This window comes from Ammospiza caudacuta, chromosome 8 (assembly GCF_027887145.1).
Source record: "Ammospiza caudacuta isolate bAmmCau1 chromosome 8, bAmmCau1.pri, whole genome shotgun sequence".
NCBI lineage: Eukaryota > Metazoa > Chordata > Aves > Passeriformes > Passerellidae > Ammospiza > Ammospiza caudacuta.
The window spans coordinates 17,351,349-17,368,610 of record NC_080600.1 but is presented as its reverse complement, the minus strand read 5'-3'; the positions used below and the strand labels follow the sequence as shown (position 1 = coordinate 17,368,610).

General features: G+C 38.2%; 1 protein-coding gene across 1 annotated transcript in view; it reads right to left on the bottom strand.

Moving 5' to 3' along the window:
- AOX1 (aldehyde oxidase 1) overlaps positions 1–16,569 on the bottom strand; it is a 39,467-nt gene extending 22,898 nt beyond the window's left edge. Inside the window, exons 1-16 of the mRNA XM_058809998.1 lie at positions 16,479–16,569; positions 15,500–15,557; positions 14,448–14,544; positions 12,182–12,290; positions 11,519–11,645; positions 10,583–10,644; positions 9,910–9,990; positions 8,991–9,071; positions 7,801–7,945; positions 7,539–7,631; positions 5,695–5,846; positions 5,367–5,460; positions 4,555–4,664; positions 3,522–3,706; positions 2,219–2,381; positions 872–964 (exon numbers count right to left, since the gene is read on the bottom strand). Coding sequence (XP_058665981.1) covers positions 872–964; positions 2,219–2,381; positions 3,522–3,706; positions 4,555–4,664; positions 5,367–5,460; positions 5,695–5,846; positions 7,539–7,631; positions 7,801–7,945; positions 8,991–9,071; positions 9,910–9,990; positions 10,583–10,644; positions 11,519–11,645; positions 12,182–12,290; positions 14,448–14,544; positions 15,500–15,557; positions 16,479–16,538 — 1,710 coding nt within the window. The 5' untranslated portion in view covers positions 16,539–16,569. The remainder of the gene's footprint in view (positions 1–871; positions 965–2,218; positions 2,382–3,521; positions 3,707–4,554; positions 4,665–5,366; positions 5,461–5,694; positions 5,847–7,538; positions 7,632–7,800; positions 7,946–8,990; positions 9,072–9,909; positions 9,991–10,582; positions 10,645–11,518; positions 11,646–12,181; positions 12,291–14,447; positions 14,545–15,499; positions 15,558–16,478) is intronic.
- Positions 16,570–17,262: the final 693 nt, after the last annotated feature.

The following is a 17,262-nucleotide window of genomic DNA, read 5'->3' as shown; positions in this document are numbered from 1 at the left end:
TTCAATTTCTGATGTTCAGTCACTTTATTAGAGATGGGGAATAAACTGGGGAGAAGTCACAGAAATAGTCCCCTTGATCCTGGCTCCTCTAAATGCTTCTTGCCCTTGTAATTTTAAAAATAATAACAACTCTGAAGGAAATTTAATGTAACAATTTGAACAAATATGAAGAATTTAAAGCAAGTGTTTTTCTAGGGAATATCTAAAAATTAAAAGAAAAACAAGTATTTACCTATATTTCATTTGAATTTTTCTTTAGGTTTCCAAAAGTTGGTATTTTAACTTGTGTACTGTGGGTGTCAAAATATTAAAAATCCTTGCAGGTGTTTCCACTATGAACTATTTATACGGTGAGCTCAGAAAATACCAAATGTGTTCTTTGCTGCTCTCTACTGTTGATTTAGGACAACTTGCTTGTGTTAATTTGAGCACACAATCATCACACACCATCTTGATTCCTAAATCTACAGTAAGAGCCCCTGAGGATCTTGAAACAACAATACTATAGCTATGCTACAGTGTATATATATACTATACCTGGGCTTTCCAATTTTTTTTTTTTGTTTTTAAAATTTCTCTCTAACTGGTTAGTACACTGCAATAAACCAATTTTGCGCAGTCTGACAATGGAGTTTGCTTAGCATATTTATCTTCAAAGCACTGTCTAGAAGAAGTGAGTATACCCCTGAATCTATTTTTATAAACAAGGCTTCTCCAAATGAGATACAGTTAAAATCAACCACTAAAAGCATATTGCTTCCAGTCCTTTGGAAAATCTGAACCTGACCTTCACACCATAGCTCATGTTAGAACTGTGACTTTTTACCTAGTCTTATAAAGCACAAAACAATGTCAGAATGAAATCACTTGCCTGATATATTTGGATACTCTGGGGCATTCTGGTTTTGAAATCTTGTAGGACACTCCCATACTCCACAGGTATGCCTGGATAATGGCAAGAATCCTGAAAAAGAAGTGAATTACTACTAAAACTCACATTTTGAACATTACAATTAGAAAAGCCAACAATCAAAATCAAGCACAAAATCTTTACACAGGAAATGCTTTCCAGGCTCAAACTAGAAAGGCCTAAAACAACAATCTGAAAACAATGTTGAGGTTTTAGGTGTCACTAAATAATATTCAAAAATGCATTAGATTCAACAAATATACTTTTTAAAGTAAGTAACATCAAGTAGGGACAGACAGAAGAGCTTTGTTTTGAGGTCTGATCAAAAATGGCTCAGAATCACTCCTGGTACTCAACAATTACCTATAATGTTGATTTAGAGGAAAGAGCTCAAGGTAACAGAAGAAAAGTGTTAAAGGAATATTTTTCTCTGTAAGAATATATTTAAGACAAAAATAAAAAAAGTAAATTACCCTAGAACGTCTTGACAAGTGAAACTTTAGCGTCCTCATCTCTCAGTCAACAGCTTATACAAGAAGGAGGGTTGGTTTAGTATCTACAGCTTTTTTCCAAAGCCTTTATTTCTATTTCATCTATTTGTGTTTTGACAAATAGTAAATACAAAAGAGTGAATACAAAAGAGTAAGATCTTTTGTATATTGCCTTTGGGTCTGGGAGCTTGCTGCTGGTATGTTGTTGTATTAATATAGCTGAAATGTCTTTTAAAGCCTTATGTCCAAGGTAAAGATATCTGAGCATCTAAAAGTTAAATGGGCATCCCTCTGTCAGCCTCTTTGGGAGTTAAACACTTAGGTTATTGAGTAGCTCCAAACACCAAAGACAATGATTTAGCACACTGCACAAATTGCAAGCAAGAACACCCCTTTTATTTGCTTGCACAAGAGCAGACATGGGGAACACCTGGTTTGCTCAGCCTGGAGGAGAGTCAAGGGAGACCTCACTGAGGTCTTCAACATCCTCACAAGGGAAAGTGGAGGGGCAGGTATCAGCCTCTTCACTCTGCTGACCACTGAGAGCACTGGAGGAAATGGCATGAAGTCGGGAGGGGAGAGCTTTAGGTTGCACATCAGGAAGAGATTTTTCACCCGGAGAGTGTTTGAGCACTGGAAAAAGCTCCCCAGAGCAGTGGTCACAGCTCCTAGCCTGAGTTCAAAAAGCATTTGGACAATGCTATCAGGCACATGGTGGGACTCCTGTGGTGTCCTGTGCAGGCCAGGAGTGGGACTCCATGGTCCTGATGGGTCTCCTGTAACTCAGTACATTCCATGATTTTATGATCTACTTTACCATTGCCTTCAATGACTGCGATACTTCCAGGAAAAACCTGTAGAAGAAACTGACCATCAACGTTTTCTTATAGTCTACATTTTCATCACCAGCTGAGCCTGGAAGAGCAATTTCCTTAAGGACAAGTCTGCATGCTTCATCCAACATTTGTTCATTCCAGTGTCTGTCAGGAAGAATAATAGATACAATCAGACCAGGACTAATAAAAAATAAATACCAATTGCAGTAATTTATGTGTACCATTGACCACAGACATACTCCTGATCAGAATTAAGTCAAAATATTGTTTCTAATAATGTCTGCAATTTTTAAAATGGTGTAGATCAATGTTGCTCACAGAGCTGAACTCCCATAAGCAAACTGAATTAAGTGCTATGCCAGCATTTTTAAATAAACAAATGCATAAATAAACCCTATTACAGCTTTAAAGCTGCTTTAGCAGTCTTACTGATTCTCACCATATTGCAGATACTATCCCATATTTGAAAAAAAGTAGACATAGATGCAAAATGTAGATACTTCCAAGGGATCTAATTAGCTGTTACATTTTCTGAAAGCACGCTCTTCCTCAAGTAACTCAACACCGTTAATTCTATATAGCTACACGGCTACAGATACCAAAATATTAAGTCTGCTAGACTAAATTTAATAATGTTAAGCATCAAAAAATAGTGAACGCTTCAACTAAAGAAACAGTTGCATATTAAATAGCAACAAAAGGCAACAGGGGCTTCATTTAGTGCTACTTTTTTGCTGCTTGAATTTGCAATTTTTTTCCTCCAAAACTTTGAAAAGTGCTGCAAAGTGAGAGGTAAAGTCAGGGACTAATTCCAGAGATTACTGAGACCTTGTAGATGAAGATATGTTGAAAAGGTGAAGACCTGACTTGTGCTTCTAACTTTATTTGGCACATCTACTGTTCTCAAACTTTGTATCTTTTAGAGACAAACTGAAGGACTCAAGAACACTGATGAGAGGATTATCAAATGTATGGGGTACAGAGTAATTTACTCATCCTTGGGTTTAGGTGCACAACTGACTGATGTATACCTCACCCACTTATCTCACAGGCCATCTCTTATCTCTCTGCATAATTCACACTGGAGTTGCACTTAACGTGCAAACTCCAAAATGTAACAATCCTGAAAAGTCATCATTAAGGCTTGATCATTCACTTGAACATACAAGACATCAGTCAGGCAAATGAAATCTTTCTGTACTTTCGTGTCACAAGGAACATGAACCTGAGCTTTCAAAGTTCAGGTTCATGTTTGCTCAGACACACAAGACAAAGAAATTTTACCTTCCAGTAAGTGTCCAACAGGTTTGTTTTGCACAGACTGTTGTTGAGACAGCACCTCCATAGAAAATGCTTAGATCCTTTATAATGTCTGTACCTTCTTCAAAAAGGACCCTCATCCCAGCAGTGGTTATCGGAAGAGCATTTTCCCGTCTTGGTGCTTGTCGAAATGCAGAGACGTACTCCCCCTGAGCAAGATTACAGAAATGCAGACATGTAAGAATCTGAAAGTAGATTTTGTTATTGTGCTATGAGAAGCAAGAGAACAGAAAATTAAGAGCACAAATTCAACTTCCTGAGTATTCAAGACCATGTATTTTCTTCTCTTGACCTTTCAGTAGATTTAGCATCTTTGATTTTCTAGCAGCTCATACACAATCCTCCATCACCTACACAATTCAGATGACCTAGATTTTTCATGGTAGATAACAGGAAGACAGGGATTTTGTGGGGCTGTATTTATAACAAGACCATAAGTTTAGAGGCTTCAAGGTATTGCCAAACTTCAGTATTCATATAAGATAACCCATAATTCTCTTCTAAGATCCCATATCCACTCTTGCAAACCCAGTATCAGTTAAAGACTATTATTCAGTTCAGCAACATTTATGGAACCACCATATGCACATATCCAATCTTATCCCATTTTAAAGAAAAATCCTCAGGAGATGACAATGCGTTGCCAATTTGATGCCAGTCATATCACAGGTGAGCAGCCTGCTTTGGTGAGAACAATGGCAACTTGTCCAAGACCCCTTTCCACAGGGGATCTAGACAATTGCTATTTCCCTCATCATTTTAGGGCAAACTTTTTTTCTGAATATTACTCTTTATGTAGCATTGCCAGCTACCTGCTGAGTTGCGTTTTTTGGCTGAAACTGGGAGATAGTATGGCACTGAAATGAATAAATGTAAGGAATTCAGAAAGTGAGCAGTAACAGTGCTAGTTTAAACAGACGAATTATGCCCCTTCTTGCTCTTTATTTCATAGCCTTTAATTCTGCATAAAGCAAATCTAAATAAACTAATAACTTACCTTCCTAGAATAGGGAATATGGATAGAGACTAAGATCTCTTCTGGTGTAATGGTATTGTTACCAACTCCATCTGCAAAAATATCACTCACAGGAATCTGTCGCCTTTGCCCTAAAAAAAAACAAACCCAAAAAACTCAAATCCAGAAAATTCCCTACAATTGTGCAATTAACACAATATCGATAGTATTTTAATTGGCAAGAAATACCTGCTGCCTTCCTGAATAAATAAACACTACAGAGATTACATAAAAAACTATGAGTGATATGTTCCATAAATTCAAATGGTTGCTCCATCTTCCATAACATCACAATACCAGATTCCTAAAAAAAGTACTCAGAGGTCAATCCCCATTCTATAATCCTCCCTTCCAATACTGCCATGATGATTCCACCCTCAACCCTATCAACTTATTCCAGATCTCTGCAGCTGCTGTCATAACTACCTTTCAGTCTAAAACATACAAAATGAGGAAGCAAACTGAGTGGTAAAGAACTGCTGCAAAAGTAGAATGTTATTAGGAAGGTGGGGCTTTTGTTGTTTAGGTTTTGGGTTAATTTCTTCTTTTCTTTGTTTGCTTTTCCCCTGAGATTCTGAGCATTTCTAGGAGTCCAGAAAGGAATAAAAGCTATTGCTCTTTCCTTTCTCTTTTTGATATTTTGTTCTGAAAGTGAACATATTTGTTATTCTGTGATGGATATTATGAAAGTTCAAATTCTCAGAAGGGAAGATGACAAAATTCTGCAAGGAACCTAAATCTCTAAGAGCCCTTTGAACATTTAAATGCTACAGAGACAGGCTATCTCCTCCTACCTTTTGAAGCCAGATTGAGCATGCAGTTGCTGGCTGCCAGAACAGGATTCAAGTCCGATGTTGATTTTCTACTTATGATGTTTCCACCAAATGACTTGAAAAAATAAAGAAGTTTATGTTACTTTTCTCTGTAATCATCATATTAAGTGACAATATGAGATGCAAATCATATGTACATTTTTACGTATTGAAAGCTACAAAAAGAGGTATTGATAGAAAATTCATGGCAAAATCAAAATTAAAAATGCAAGTTCTACATGTGGTCAGGACCAATTACACATTTGTTACAATTTTTTCAAATAGTAATTGCAAGTAATTCCCAACATACAGCAACATTTCTTATCTGTTCTCCGCCCAGAGTTCTCAATTGCTGCAAGACAGCACAGAAAACCCTTGTCTTCTCTTCAGGGAACTTGGCAATTGCATTTGTCAAGATGTCTTTCACTAGAGAGAGGCTGCAGGCAGCTCCCAGAGTTAACCCTGTAACCAAAAGATTATGAAAGTGTAATGTGTGCATTGCTTTATTGCCTGGGTTTTAAAGCGACTTCAGACTGTAGAGTTATGACAGCTCACGGGAGCTAAGGCAGGTAAAAGGAGAGGAGCCTTTGCATTTTAAAGGAATTGGAACCTTTATTTCAGGAGACTGAGGGTAAAATCTCTAGAAATTATGAAACAGAACTAATACCTCACCTCCTCTGCTGAAAGGGAAATCCCTTCTGTGCTTCCAGCTGCACATCCCAACTGCTTCCCTTACACCTTGCTTTGACTGAGTAAACATTTAGGAGACATCACACAAAGGTGAGTCAGCTTCAAAACGCTTTCAATAGACTTCCTATTCCAAAGCATGACTTCCATCCTAATTTCATCTTCCTTTGCATATGTACCTGCTTGTTATTCTTCTAAGGTGGGGGTAGGTAGCATTGGCAGCAAAAACCCAAACAGTCCTAACAATGAAGACAGTATCATTTTTCCCACTAGAAAGAGAACTCATATGCATTTACTTCAGAAGCTTTTTTTTGAAAGATTATACTTCTGATTTTTTTGTAAATGGTACACAGTTCCCTTCTATTAAAAATAATTATTTACATAATAAATGAATGTTTTCAATGAATACTGGGATTCAATTAAATGTATAAATGAAAATAGAAATAAATTTAATGCATTTTAATTAAGCAAAGCAATATTAAATTTTGTGTATTTAAAAAAAAATTAATCAAAACATATTTTGCATTTAAATCTGATTAAAGAGAGGAAATGCTATTTCTGGCTGACAAACTAAACTGCATACCTCTTGTTTTAGGACTAGTAAGTCTCACCTTCAAATACCTAGGTTTTATTTACACACTTTAAAGAAGGAATAAGAATTCTCCCAGCTTCTTTTCAATTCCTAGCTACTTTTCAGCAAAGAATAAACTAGTCTTTGAATAGAACTGGATGACTGACCAGAAATAAAATAGAGATCCTAAATGCAATGACAGAACTATCAAACACAGCTTATCACTTAAGAAAAAAGTGGCTTTCAGGCATATAGCAAGTAATTCATCAGATATGACTTTCCTTGAAAATTTGGCTATAAGCTAGTACAAGGTAATTTTTATTCAATTACTTTAGACTATTATAGTAAGTTGAGACCTGTTCTGGTTGTAGTTTTAATCCACCAGAAAGGATTTAAAACCCAAAACCTAGTCTAACTAAAAAAAAAAAATCTCCATGCTTATTATAAACATGTAAGTTGAGGTACAACATTTTTAACCTATTATAATTCATGCTGTTATGATTGAGAACAAGATTAGTCAATGCATATCAGTGATGCCAGTTTAATCACAGCCTTTTTTCTAATGTAACCAAGCATGCCACATGCTAACTCTCCCTGTGGTTCTGTAAGGATCTCTCTGCTATTCAGCAGTCACAGAGCAAATCCTGCATGACTGATCACCAGAACCAGTATTGCCAGAATAATCACCCTTGCACTAAGGCCCAAGATAATATTGCTGGGCAGCTCTGCACTGAGTCAGGAAGACAAAACCCTCCTGCACTGTGTTGCTGGCAACAGCCCCTTGACCTGGGAAACAGCCAAGCATGCTCAGGGAATGAGTTGCTCAGCACTCTGGAATGGTGCAGCATTCCTTACTGCAAAGAAATCTACTTTGGAAAAAAGTAATGTTTACTGACCATCATTTGTGTATTTCAGCACATTCAGATCAGGGATCCTTGCAGGAGCAATAAGAAATGGATGGAACACACCTCTGAACTTCATGTCAGGTCCTACAAGATAGGAATAGACGCAGACAAAAAGCCTTTCTGTAACGACAGCTCCCACATACTGGAACGTAAGCTTAGGGATGAAGATGCAGAAAGAACCACAAACGTAGCCCCAGTCCTCTCATGCACACTGGAACTAAAGCAACAGGAGCTGTTCTGATCACATACATACCCACACTGGTGTTCCCAACTACAAGAGGTGCTTTAGGGTAGGTGGCTTTCAGATCCAGCAGTTCATCCAAGCTTACGGGAGAAATCCATGTTACTCGCTCCCCACGAAAAACCAGAGTTCTTTTTGGTTGATTTTCTGCCATTCTCTGATGGAGAAACACAGCAGATTTAAATATTTGGACATACAGACAGAAGGAAGGTCTAATAGACAACAGACTGAAAGTCAAAAATGTTCTTAAACAACAGCAATTCTACACAATCCTTTAAAATTGGATAAAAAGGGGACAGAAATGTTATGTTGGCTAATGTTTGCACAATGATGAAAGTCGAGACTGTGTGGGTGAAAGGTCTTCAAGTAATTCCAGTGGGCTAATAAACAAGAATGATAATAAACAGTCTCCTAGCAAAAGATGTAGGGATAGAGCCTGCAATTGCTAAAACTGTTTAAAAAGTGATTAAAAAATACTTAGTAGTAGATCTTGGAGAGCACCAATGGCACTGACAGCAGCATCCCCTTCTAGATTATGCATACACTTAAGTGTCTCCGGCTGTTCTAGCACTGATCACTTGGAAATAGCTTGTGAACCAGTGCTGGTACAAACACACAGTAAAGAACTCCTGTCCTGCAGTCATCAGTCTTTCTCCAGAAGCAGTCAGCTAACTACAGAATCTGGCTTTGAATCTCTACAATGGTAATAAAGTAAAACAAACAGCATTCAGTTTTTCTAGGGCAAATATGCTGTCAATAATTAAGGATGCCTAGCGCTTTCAATTCCAGCTGTTTATATCTTTGGCATGCCTTAATCACAGGGGCTAAACACTCTCTGATCTGGGTGGCCATCTGAGAACAGACTAACACAACTATTAAGCCACAAACTGTTTTCCAATGTTAAAAATTGTTTGCCATTCAGTTTGCTGTGAAGTATTTTTATCTTCAGCTGCTGGACTGAAAATTCAGTTTAAGTTGCTTCTTTATCTTCTCACCTGATATCTAACTCTGCAGCTTCATTTTCCCAATATGACTTTTTATTTGGTATGCGAATATTCGATAAGCTTACTGGGCAAAAAAACAACAAGGAGTATAATAACATTAAAATGTTCTGACATTTCTTCTGATGAATTACTGCTAAGCAGGACTTAGGAATTAATTCTGAACAGAGCAACAAATAGTCTATAAGCAGCAAAAGGTACCATTAGTTCTGGAGGGAAGATAAGCTCCTGGGTGGGATCTAAGGGCTGGAATTCATCTGCTGAAAACAGGCTGGTGGACACCTTAAAAAGAAGACAAGCAAAGACCAAGAATTTTCTCTCATCATTAATTTCACAAAACAATAATAAAAGCAAAAGCAAAGCCAAACCAATAGACTGCCACTGAAGTTAGTAAAAAATTTAGTAATTTCATTATCATTTGGATTTGTTTTTAAATCACCATGCATCATTTGGAGGTGCTGAGGTGAAAGAAGTGTTCATAATATTTTCTTAAATGTTACTGCTAACACAAATGACAGTGCAGAAGCAAGCAACCGAAGGACTAAGGACAGGCTTCCTGTAGTTCTACTATAACAAAGTAGCTTCATGCCAACCTAAAGTACTGAAAACCCAAAGAGGTAGATCAGCTATTACTGAAAGAAAATTAAGAACAAGGTGAAATACTTGTATGGATAAGAGGTTTCACATAAAATCACAACCATAGCTCTAATTTTTAAGAGTGTATCAATTCTTCAGAGTCAAACCAGCAGTTTTCCTAAGATATCAGTACTCAGAGCATCACTGATCATTGATTTAAGCAAATTTCACATATGCCCTGATGTCTTTCACAACATAATTCTCACTGTATTGGTAAAGCTCGGACTATTAATAGTACTGACCCTGAAGAGCTGTTCAAATCTCAGCTCTGGAGACCCAAACGACCTTATACCAACTATCTGACACAGATAGTGCTATCAGAGCCCCCCCATACAAATTTACACATAGAATCCTCAATTTTTCAAAATATTTCCCAATTTCTTGTGAGGAATAATAAAATATCATATTTATTAAATACTATATGCAATATTCTTTCTCTAAGTTTTATATTGAAGCAGAGTCAGTAGTATATTTAAAACTTTACCTTCTCTTCATTGTCGAACAAATTATCTTCCTGATCCAAGCAACATTTTCCATTTGCTTTTCTTTGACAACAAATGGATTCCTAAAATAGGAAAATCCCATTAGTGACATACTGCCCAGAATGGCAATGAGTTAAAGCTCATAAGATAAGAGTGACTCTGTATTTCAATAAAGTTCAAGATGAAGTTGAATAACAAGCTGAATTAGAAGGATTAAGTGTTAAAGGAATGATATTAAAAATTATTTTAAGTCATCAAATGTTGACATCCTTAATACAAAATAATTCCCACTGTGTAGAATTCTTTTGACATTGTGAGAGCAGATGTAGATGGTCTGTATTGTTTCCTTTACCAACTGTTCACTCCCATTTCTCCTTGGTAGGTTTCTGACACATTGCAGTGCGTGATAAATTCTAAGAACGTGGACTGAAATTCTGCTTTTATTCATGCCAGTACTAACTCACAGTAAACCACATGGAGTTACTTCAGATTACTCCTCATAATCCAGTCTAGACACTATGTTCACTTCTGTTTATCAATTTTTCTAAGGGGTTTTTTACACCATTTACTCAGAATGACACCTTTAAACAGAGGGTCAGGGAAAATCTTGATGGCCTGTATATGCATATACACTGATGGCCCCAATCTAGCACTCCTATCACCAGTATTTCTTACCTTACAGAAGGTTTTACAGGCATCTAAGATTGGCCTGTATCCAGTACAGCGGCACAAGTTCCCTGAAGGAAGGAAATCAGTCAGAAAAGGTTTTGCTCTAAAGATGTGGCTTTAGAACATCATATATTTATGTGAGTCTTGTGTTTTTTAAGCTCAAGGAGAAGTGTCAGCTCTCAAAAATAAAAAATAGAACAGTGGCACAAGACTTAGGACCTTGCAGCTCCTGACAAAAAATGCTGTTGTTTCAAAGGGCGTATGAAATAGTTGAGATCTGCACTACAGTGAATACTGGCTCCAGGTCAGCAGGAGAATAAGAGATTGCACAGTATTTTTTACCCACTCAAAATATTGTTCTCTTTCCCCCTGACTTTTTTTCTAGAGGTGAAGGAAACTAACGTTACACCTTTAAACTCACCACACAGCAACAGGAAATGTCTTTGGCTCCACTGTGGCTCTGAGCACAACAGATGACAGAAGGCCATTTTACCTACAATAAATGCTCACACTTTCCCTCACTGCAGATAAGGCCAAGAGATGCAGACTATCTGTTTTAATCCTACTGCAAAGGGCCTGTCCTGCAAGGTTTATGACATTCTCAATACCAGGTATAAAGGGACCTTGGAGATGCTCAGATGCAGCTGCTTCTCCAATATGACATAATTTTTGCACATCTAATTTTAAGCATTTCAAAAGACACATATGGGGACGTTTTGAGCACCTGAAACAATCCACAGCTCTGTGTTTCATTTTCCAGGATAAAAGAATGACAGGGAATACAAGGCCTCCATCCAGCAGCAACTCTTCTAGAAAGCACAGCTTGTAAGAGTATATCTTCCATGCATGCAGACATGTATACTCACACAAACAAGTACTCACAAAGTACCTGAAGAAATGCTTCAGGAACACACCTGCAAACTAAAAAGTGGCAATATTTACCAGCCAGAGCTGCAATCATCTGCTCTGAAGTTGGTTCTGGGTGGTTTCTTAGCAAAGTGTATATGGACATCACCATTCCAGGTGTGCAGAACCCACACTGGGAGCCATGGCACTTGGCAAGTCTTTCCTGAAACGAAATACCACAAACAACACTCCTTCCAGCACTCATCTCCATTCTAATGAATGCTCTCTTAAACAGGTGATGCAATACAAAATGTTGCCTTGGTAATAAACCAGACTTTTACTTTAAAACATTTAAAACAATATCAAATGCAAATAATTATTTTGAGTGTGATGTTGATGCACATGTTACTAAAGAAGCTAAGTAACCTTCAGCAGACTTCTGTCTTTTTTGCACTTATACTAAAACATGAACCAAAGGGACACTGTCCAAGATGTGTCATTAGCCCAAAGAGAGCAAAGCCTGACCCACTCCAACAATCATCACGTATCAACTACTTGATCAGACTGTCAATATTAAAGTAAGTTCCATCATCAGCCTTCATCAATCAACCACCAGAAAACAACCCTGCCCTTTGTTGTCACTAAGCAGGGAAAACAACAATCTTATTAAATTCCCATGCCCTAAAAGCACTGTCACTAAATCCATTCCATCCAAAAAAGAAACAGTAATCTTCCTATACAGTATTACTGCACTCTCACCTGAACTGGATGAATCCTGGTTTTGGTACTTCCAATACCTTCCACTGTAGTCACTGCTGCACCATACAAGGAGCAAATGGGAAGCAAACATGCATTGGCTGAATAGTGTCTTTGAAACATAAAGGGGAATAAAGAACATGAATATTATTTTAATAAACAAGTCTGAGTATTATTTTTCGGTCAATCAGGACATAGCTCATACTTACATACAAAGCAGCCGCTATTAACATTTGCAATGAGAAGTGATCACTTTTTAGCTATGTCTCTTGAGTCCCATATAAAAACACCTCTATAAGGACAAGTCAACAGAATTTACATCTTCCTTAATACCTCAGCCTTTTCTAATTGCCCTCTTGTCTCGCTTGCCCACAAGGAATCTGTCAACTGTATTTTGAAGGAGAAAGGTAGGGAAAGGAAGATTGCTGTAGTCATCAGAAGAAAGTAAAGAATTACTGCTGCAAACTTATAATCAAAATTCCGATCCACAGGAAATTCTGATGTAAAATAAATACCATTGTTCCTATTTAGGAATAATGTTGCAGTATAAGCCACAGCATACCCTGCAGCTGAAAAGGCCATGATCCACAGCGTATCATCACACAATTCAGAAAGCTTCAACTCACAGAGTAACATCATACCACTTCAGAAGGCTTCAGGAGTATGCCCATACAGAGTAACATTATGCCACTTCAGAAGGCTGCAAGTGTCTGCCCTTCTTGCTCTTTAGCCCAGCCTTTTATCCCCTCATGTTGATGCATTGCGCCTGTGTGCCCTCTGTTCCCTTTGGTGATTGGTCAGTGCCCCTGGGCACTCCAGCTCTAATTGCTTTTAATGCTGCTCACCTGACCTACACAGCTGTAGCCCATTGGGGATGAGGCTCAGGCTCAGCCCCACTCCCAATCACCACAAACTGTGCACCTACAGAGCAACACACCAAAATGAAAATTCTTCAAAGCATTTAATAATTTCAATAAAATTATTTAAAATTATTGAGTTTTAATGCAGTTTAATTTTTTTCAGTAGTCTGCTTTAATTTTAGCTCTTTCATTAACTTTAAACATTTTCATTTGTGTTGCATTCCAACGTAATGTAACTGTACAAAAGGACAGCTGGAATGTTTTTTCCCCACCCAATAAACACTTCAGTGTACAATGACATGTAACCATTTAACAATTTGATTGATGTTTTCTCAACTTAAAAGCAATTTATTCCAGTCTTTAGCTTAAGGACTCAAACTCCAGGTTTCAGTTCAAAATCTTTCTTTCTGTGGGTGGGATGTCAGGGATGGAGTTCAGTATTAAAGGGCTGGTAAGACTCACACTTGTGCCGGTGCCTACCCCACCTTCCCACCAATTGTATGACAGTATGCTGGTTTTGGCTGGGACAGAGTTAAATTTCTTCATAGTAGCTAGTTTGAAGCTGTGCTCTGGATTTGTGCTGGAAGCAGTGCTGATAACACAGGGGTGTTTAGTTACTGCAGAGCAGGGCTCACACAGAGTCAAGGCCTTTTCTGCCTCTCACCCCACCCCACCAATGAGGAGACTTTGGGAGACAACAAACTGGGAAGGACACAGCTGGGACAGCTGATGACCAGCTGATGACCCAAAATGACCAAATCATATTCCATGTCATGTGGCATCATGTGCAGCATATAGAACTGAGGGAAGAAGAAGAAAGGGTGGAAGTTTTGGAGTGATTGTGTTTGTCTTCTTAAGTAACCATCACAGATGATGGTGTCCCAGCAGTGACTGGACATCTGCCTGATGATGGGAAGTAGTGAGTAAATTGTCTACTTTGCTTTGTTTGCACAAGCAGCTTTTGCTTTATCTATTAAACTGTCTTTTCTCAACCCATGAATTTTCTCCTTCAGCATTCTGATTCTCGGCCCCATTCCACTGGGGGGAGTGAGTGAGCACCTGCACGGTTCTCAGTTACTAGCTGGACTTAAACCACCATACTGAGCTGCAGGTAGGAGCCACATTCCAGTGGTCAAGCCAAAGGATCTCAAATTAACGCCTCTTACGACCTCTTGCAGGGGCTATCAGTATTTATTTATAAATCATTTGAGTATGATAGTTCAGCAAATTTACAATACAGCTGAATCAACAGCAATTTTCCCAGCATTCTCCTTTTGGATTAAAGCGACCTTTCCTCCAGATACTTCTACTATTAAGTTCTACAACTCTGTTTTTAAGGTTTCATATCTGGAAATGGTATCAACAATCATAATTTTTTCTGCAGTTTCAAAATATTCTGTTGAGGATACCGTATCTTCTTTGAAGCTGGCTCATAAGTTGATACCATCACTGTGCAAGCACCACAACCACCTCCTCCACAGCCATACTTAGTTCCTGTAAGACAGACTGAAAATGCTGTCATTAGGGAAAATAATTATCTGGTTCCATTCTGGGCTTTATTCCACTCAAAGGCTTGAGACAACCTTTTTTCCTAAACTCCTAAGGAACACAGAATTTGTTTGGTATCAGCATATGTACTGGATTCTGTTCTATATTGGAATAAATTTTCAGTGAAAGCAAGATGGAAGCTAAGAAGTTACATGACCAAAATCCTCTTCCAAAGAAAACAGAAAACTTGATTATAATTTATTTTGGAAGAGGAGTAAGTTGTGACAGAAAAGGGAAGTGAAAATTACTTCTCCAAGTGAAAACTGGAAAGGAAGAAATATGTAATGGGCAAATCAGCTGTATATCTGAAATTCCAGTGGAACACTAAAACAAATTTCCCAGTTTCTCCCAGAAGGCCCATTTATAGACAGGATATTTGCCTTGCATCACATCTGAAGGATCACACTTCTGAGAGAAGTGCTCATTTCTGTGAATCTGGAACAGTGGCCAGTCTAAAACTGTGAATCAACAAACAGCTACTTTAATGTTCCAATGCCACCAAAAGAAGTTGCCTTTTTGCCCCACAAAATTCCAGCAGTCTCAGGTTTTCATCACAAGATCTCCCCTTTACTAGGAGAGAGACTATTACAAAGCCTGGGGACTTTTATTCTGTCAAGTTACTGACCCCTAGGTTTTTAAACTTCTTTATGAGGTGGGAGGGGAGGAACACAGACACATATTCATTGTGCCTGATGGCATAATTTATCTCTTTAAAAAGCCAGGCTAAAAATACAGCAGCTCAACTGAAGAATATTTGGATTAAGAAAGAGACATCATTTAGTGCAGTTGATTTATCTTAAAGCTATCACAACTTCCTTAATCTGGTAATTAAACCTTGAATTAAAATTTCTTAGAATTTTACTTGAATAAGGCTTTCATGAGTGACTTTAGGGAACAGACAAGAAAAGGATACGCCTCTTTCGCAGATAAGCCAAGAGCATTTGTTCAGGATCAGCATTTTTCTCTATTATCTACAGCAAGAAAGTAAAAACAAGGTTTAATTAAGAAACCAAGGCATTTCGTAATTCAGGGCACAGACTACATTCACACAAGGCAAGAAGAGAATCCTTCTCTGGTTCCCTCTCATAGTACTACACTAATTGCCAAACACCACAGGAGAGTTTGGACTCCTGGAAACTCCTTTTCAGACACATACACTTCCAGAAAAGAAGAGTTAGGGCACCTAGCAAGTACTAAAAATAACTGGTGCTCAGTGAAATGTTATACTGAGGGAACTGACCTTTGGCCACACTAGAAATAAAAATGCAGAACTTTAAAGACAGCATAAAGAACTAACTAATGATTTGCAGATTTTAAAGTCTCCCTGGCACTCTAACATACTGGAATAAACATTTGAGGAAGTCTGCAAGGCTATCGGCAGTAGCGATTTCTTTTCTAGTTTTATTTATATTAACCTTCACTTGCTGTAAGAAACTGACAACAGAAATATCCACATTCTTAAACGAGTACAGAATTTCTTATTTGGTCACTTAGAATCAGCTAGTTCCTTGCACTTGGTTTGGATCAACAACCAGTCCTAGCAATATTATCTTTACACTCAATAGTCCAAATCTGGGCACTAAAGTCTTGTTTTCAGTTGTGCCTCTGAAAACCTGACACCATCAAAGATGAGAAGGCAGACATCCAAGTGAAAAAAGGGGTTTGCTTACCAGCCAAGTTTGATACCCAGCTGAAAGTGTGTTTCACTTTGACACGCTTTTTCTCCCAAACATAGCAGAGCTAGCCAAAATGGGATGCAACCATCCAACCATCTTCCGGAGCTTTGTGCGAGGCTTCGGTTACACTCGTTCGAATAAATCTGGGAAGCCAAACCTATGCCCTTCGGGGTTGCTTCAGGCACAGCAGCCCCTCTCTCTCCGGCCTTTACTTACCTTCCTTCCATTCACATAGAACACGAGCTCCTGAGCCGCCGCGGCCCCTTGCTGCGCCATCGCTCGCAGCCCGCTACCAGAGCAGCTCGGAAAGCCGCGCAGCTGGACGCGCCTCGTTTTCCGGGGCGGGGCCGCGGGGCGGGCGCGGAGTGCGGGGCCGAGCCAGGCGGTAACACGGACATTGTTTCCAACAAATATTGATTTACTTCAGCTTTCTCAAGTGTAATTTAAGTGTTGAAAAACGAAGTCGTGCCTCGCACTTTCTCAAAGGACACAGGTGTTCTTGCAGAGCTAAACAGCAACGTTAACACTGTGCACTGTTATCGGGTTCTTATAATATCACCAAGAGTAATTTAAAATTGAGATAAAATCCAGCAATGTAGTGATCATGAGACCAATGTGATTTTTTTGCTATATTTGCATTCACAAAATAATCAGCAGTAAGGTTCAGGTATCAACCATTTGTAAGGGCTAGTTGTGCAGAAAAGGTCTTATAGAAAAAATACTTTCCTCTTTTTGTATAATCAAAATATATGGAATTACTTTCCTACAAAATTTCAATTAGATTAAGTAAACATGAGAAAAAACAAATTTAAAATTATAAAAAGAAGTTCAAATTACCTTATTCTCAGCAAAATTCTCCTAATTCTTGGTGATTGCTACAAATAGATTTTTATGTCAAAAATCATGAGCTGCTTTTTCATAATTTTCCTGGAAAGAGCTTCTAATATATCAAATGACCTGGTAAAACAATCACGTATAGTGAAGTTTCAAAGACAATGCA